This window comes from Notothenia coriiceps, unplaced genomic scaffold, assembly GCF_000735185.1.
Source record: "Notothenia coriiceps isolate Sejong01 unplaced genomic scaffold, NC01 NC01_scaffold00001003, whole genome shotgun sequence".
NCBI lineage: Eukaryota > Metazoa > Chordata > Actinopteri > Perciformes > Nototheniidae > Notothenia > Notothenia coriiceps.
The window spans coordinates 5860-11070 of NW_011333704.1; the positions used below are offsets into that span (position 1 = coordinate 5860).

The window sequence follows — 5211 nt, forward strand, 5'->3', positions numbered from 1 at the left end:
TTGAACCCAAATACCTGTACTTTCTACTTCTTACATGTTGAACACAAATACCTGTACTTTCTACTTCTTACATGTTGAACCCAAATACCTGTACTTTCTACTTCTTACATGTTGAACACAAATACCTGTACTTTCTACTTCTTACATGTTGAACACAAATACCTGTACTTTCTACTTCTTACATGTTGAACACAAATACCTGTACTTTCTACTTCTCTCATTTTCCAAACAGGCTGGTTCCTTTAGTCTGAATGTGTGTTTGGTGGCGTGATCATTATTATTTAGAGTCATTGCGTGCCTATTGATTTGAACACGATCCGTGTATCCATCATTTCCTGGTCTTCTCTAAAGAAGAGGGACCAATGAAAACGTTGTCATGTTGCCGTTGTTCAGCATGGAAACATTCATTAGTTAACAATGACATTATCTATCTATTAATATAAAGGGAGGTCAGGTACTCTTTAAAACAGCTGCTAGTTATGGGTACTTTTTACTGAAGTACATTTCAAAGCCTCTTTACTTTGACTTGAGTAAAGAAGTTTAGTCAGTACTTCTACTTTCACCAGAGTATTTTTAAACACGAGTATCTGTACTTCTACTTGAGGAAAGGATGTGTGTACTTTTGCCGTCTCTGATAATAACGTCTGGTTTAGCTCCAGGAGGAATGTGTGGTTTGGGGAGTGGGTGTTTTTACTCACCAGAACAGAGAAGCCCCTCCCAGACCTCCTATGGTAACGTCAGTGATCCCGTCTCCGTTCAGATCCATGACTCCATGGATGGACTGACCGAAGAACTTCACCTTCACACCGTCACCTCCTGCAGGGATGTGCTGCAGGGAAACACAGAGGACATTACAAACACACAAAAAGGGAAATTACAGTTCATTTCAACCCATAAATGTGGTTATTGTGTCCCCGGGTAGGGCGATATAGCATTATATAGCAGATATCGATAAAATAACACTCAAAATAACAATAATAATTGTAGTTTCAAACATAAATATCCTCTCATAAGTGACTTTAGAGCCTTTCTAGCTCATTAAAATAGTAAAAAAAGTGAGATTTGAAAAAAAAGGCCTTATATTATAATATTTAAGATTTAGTTAATTTTCACAAAAAAAGATGATCACCAAAAGAAATTCGGTTTTGCAATTAAAGTATTTGCTTCTTAACAAAACGTAAGATAAAGTGATTCCGGTATTAATAAATGCAATTTTTTTAAATAGTGTTTATGATAATTGTACACATGGCGCCTCATTTTAGCAATCAGTTGTTCTAAAAACATACAGAGAGGAGTAGTTTAAATGTGTTACGGTAAGTACATTTTGTCATATGCATTATATGATACTATTATCACTTTAAAAGTGAAGTACAGATGCACGATTGGTCACTTCTTGCTCCAAAAACGAAATGGTGACAATTAAAAATACCAAAATCAAGGCGTCAAATCGGTCGTCCTCAAACTCGATGGTCGACTTCATCCATTGGTTGAATCAGAAACGGGTTTATAACATGGATAGGTGGATGGATAGATAGATAGATAGATAGATAGATGGATAGGTGGATGGATAGATAGATAGATAGATAGATAGATGGATAGATAGATAGATAGATAGATAGATAGATGGATAGATAGATAGATGGATAGATGGATAGATGGATAGATGGATGGATAGATGGATAGATGGATAGATGGATAGATGGATAGATGGATAGATAGATGGATAGATGGATAGATGGATAGATGGATAGATAGATGGATAGATGGATAGATGGATAGATGGATAGATGGATAGATAGATAGATGGATAGATGGATAGATGGATAGATGGATAGATGGATGGATAGATGGATAGATGGATAGATAGATGGATAGATGGATGGATAGATGGATAGATGGATAGATGGATAGATAGATGGATAGATATATAGATAGATAGATAGATAAGAACTGTTTTAAGAAAGTTGACAGTTGTTGTTGTTAGGGCTAGTCCAGTTGTTGTTGTTGTTGTTGTTGTTGTTGTTGTTGTTGTTCTCTACCTGGACGTATTTCTCCTTCAGCGAGGTCTTTTCTCCGTGGTAAATGTACACGGCTCCTCTGTGGTCGTTCTCAAATGGAGCGCCGATCGCCACGTCGTTGAATCCGTCCAGGTTCATGTCGGAGACGGCAGCGATGGCCGTCCCGAAGCGAGCTCCACACGGCTCGTTCTGATTGGTGCAGCCTTCAGAGTGAGCCGTGCAGCACGACTGGTTCACAGGCTTTAAGGTGAACTGGTGCTCAAACTGGTTCTCCTGAAGGAAAGACAAGGAGACAAGGAGACAAGGAGACGACAATCAGAGGATGCATTAATAAATACATTCAATAAAGTCGGACTGAAGCATCCTTTTTGCTCCAGTCCATCCTCTCAGTAAATACAGAGCTCCAGATCAGATGCACGCTGAAGGCTCTTTGAGCAGCTTTTCTCTCACTGGTCCTGCTGTTATGTTCAATGTTTGTTGTTTATTGTTCATGTATTGTGTCTGTTGATGTGACACATGGAGCTGCTGTGATACAAGTCACATTTCAGACTTGATCTGACCATTAAAGTATTATCGTATCGTATTATCACAGTCCGACATGAGGTCTTCCAATTAAAGACACACATAACATTTTTCTTGAACGAGTCTTCAGTACCTGGTTGATTTTGTAGACGTAGACCTGTCCCTGCTCGTTTCTCTCTGTTCCCATGAACATCGGAGCTCCGACTAAGAGCAGATCTGTGAAGGAGTCTCCGTCCACGTCCACCGTCTGCAGCACGCTGCCGAAGTACGAACCGATCTGCAAACACAACATCATCACAGAACAATTAATGAGGATCATTTAGAAAACAGTTCGAATTCATTTTCTAAGAATAATCTTGACTGAATTAATTTCTTTTCTGTATTTATTGGCAGGGAATTATTTAACATTATGACATCTCTTTATATAGTTTATCCATCCTGGGTGTTGTTTCTGTTTGTCTTTAACCACAGCTGTGTCTCAGACATTACCAGAAAGCAACATTTTCTTTGCTCCAAGAATCTCCTCGCATTTAAGACTGACCATAATCGGTGTACCAATATCTGTACTTTAGCATTTACAAACACGGGGTGGAGGTGCACTTCCGCTAATCTACCAGAAAACAACTGAAATATGATAACATACATCACCTTTTGTACACCTGTTGTTACAGATCATAAAAAAGAAACCTTTGTAAAACGTTTGTTCAAATTGCAAAACTTATTTAGGAAGGAACTTTGGGGAGATTGTTTATTTGTATTGTCTTTCTTTCACCCATTTGTAGGTCACAAATTCAGGAGAGAAAGCAATTTAACGTTGAAGTCTTTTTTGAAGTCAAATGAAAGTACAAGAAGAAGATATTGTCACGATTCTTGTGTTGTGCCACGTTTTTAGTTTTGTGTGTCTGGTAGTGGGTGTTTTTCTGTTCTCCTTGTCATGTTTTCCTTCCTGTGTATTGTCTGGTCTCTTTCCCTGTGCTTTCCTGTCTGTCGTTAGTTTCCCTGGTGTGTCTAATTTCCTGATTGTTTTCACCTGTCATCTCTTCTGTGTCTCCTGTGCTCATCATCACCAGCCCCGCCCCTGATTGTTCCCACCTGTGTCTTGTTACCCTGTGTTTAAATTCCCCTGTCTCCCAGTGCTCAGTGTCAGTTCGTTTTTGTCTCTTGTCATGTTCAGGTCTATGCGTTTGGTCTATTGCCATGGTCTATGCTCTCTTTGTGCTATTGAAAAGTTTTTGTTCCTCACCACTTGAGCGATTTTCTTTTTTTTTGTTCTTTTTTTTTTTTTGTCATCTCAACCTGAGATTCAATAGTGACTTTTTTGTTCATCTTGCCTGCTTTTGGAAAAATAAAGTATCTCACCAATACTTTACCTCTGTCTCCCGGGTCGTGCAATTGGGTCCTACCTCCTAAGTGCCTGAGTTCTTAACAGATATCGTCTCTACGGAAACACCTTGGAATCAATAAAGTACTTATAACAATAATACATTTTATTTTTAGGCGCCTTTCATGACACCCAAGGACACCGTACAATTTGTTAAAAAAAAGAAAACGCTAATCGGCAACAGAACATGATAAAAACACAAACACCAAATCATGGAGGAGACAGTCAAGTGGACACAAATGAAACATATAAAGGGGAGCACTACAGTGAGTAGGCAGATTTGAACAGGTGAGTTTTTAATTGGGATTTGAATATGGTGATTGTGTCTGACTGTCGGATGTGCGGGGGGAGGGAGTTCCAGAGTCTGGGAAAAGTGCAGCTAAATGCCCGAGCACCCATGGTGACGAGGCGTGGGGTGGGGACGGTTAGCAGACCAGCAGAGGGGGAGCGGAGGGAACGAGAGGGGGTGTACTCCTGAAGGAGGTTAGCCAGATAAGGGGGGGGGCCAGGTTATGTAGGGATTTGTAAGTGAGCAGTAGGTTTTTTTAAGTTGATACGAGATTGAACAGGGAGCCAGTGGAGTTGGATGAGGGTGATGTGTTCTGAGGCCTTGGTGCCGGTGATGATCCGGGCTGCAGAGTTCTGTATGATTTGTAGTTTATTGATGAGCTCGGTGGGTATGCCTGAGAGGATGGCGTTACAGCAGTCGATGCGGGACGTGACAAATGCAGGGTTTCCCACAAAGACTATACTTTGGCGGGCCGCCCAGGTATATTAACGGCCGCCCAAGTATATTTTGCGACCCATTTAGGTTTGTTTTTTTCTGTACATTTATTTTTATTTTATTCGTCCGTGCGATTGATTAACTTGTGGACAATGATCCCTCGCTCTATGCCTCCTGTACCCAGTCCCGGACTGGCCATCGGGAGAACCGGGGGGTTTCCCGATGGCAAGGCCTGTTAAGTGGCCTGCCTCACACAAGGTGACTGACTGTCTACTAGGCTTGGGCGGTATGACGGTATTACGGTATACCAGGGTATTTCGAAATCCCGTCGGTATGATTTTCAATACCGTGACGTCACAGACTGTGCGCCAAATCACAGATGCAGTCCGTCTTTCCCGCTCTCAGAGCTCAGCACAGAGCTGAGCTGAGCAAGATGCAGCATTTGGCGGCCCCGAACTCGGACAACTAGTAAAAAAGAAAAAATGCCTCTGCGCCTGTTTGGGACTATTTTGGGTTTACTCGTCGCCAGTGACTTCATCCAGCACAACGAGAGACAGAGCATGGAT

At 41.2% G+C, this 5211-nt stretch overlaps 1 protein-coding gene across 1 annotated transcript in view; it reads right to left on the reverse strand.

Moving 5' to 3' along the window:
- The window catches only part of LOC104958397 (integrin alpha-1-like), a 5799-nt gene extending 2942 nt beyond the window's left edge, over nt 1–2857 (reverse strand). Inside the window, exons 1-3 of the mRNA XM_010786137.1 lie at nt 2674–2857; nt 2040–2291; nt 699–829 (exon numbers count right to left, since the gene is read on the reverse strand). Coding sequence (XP_010784439.1) covers nt 699–829; nt 2040–2291; nt 2674–2835 — 545 coding nt within the window. The 5' untranslated portion in view covers nt 2836–2857. The remainder of the gene's footprint in view (nt 1–698; nt 830–2039; nt 2292–2673) is intronic.
- Between the last annotated feature and the right edge of the window lie 2354 nt (nt 2858–5211).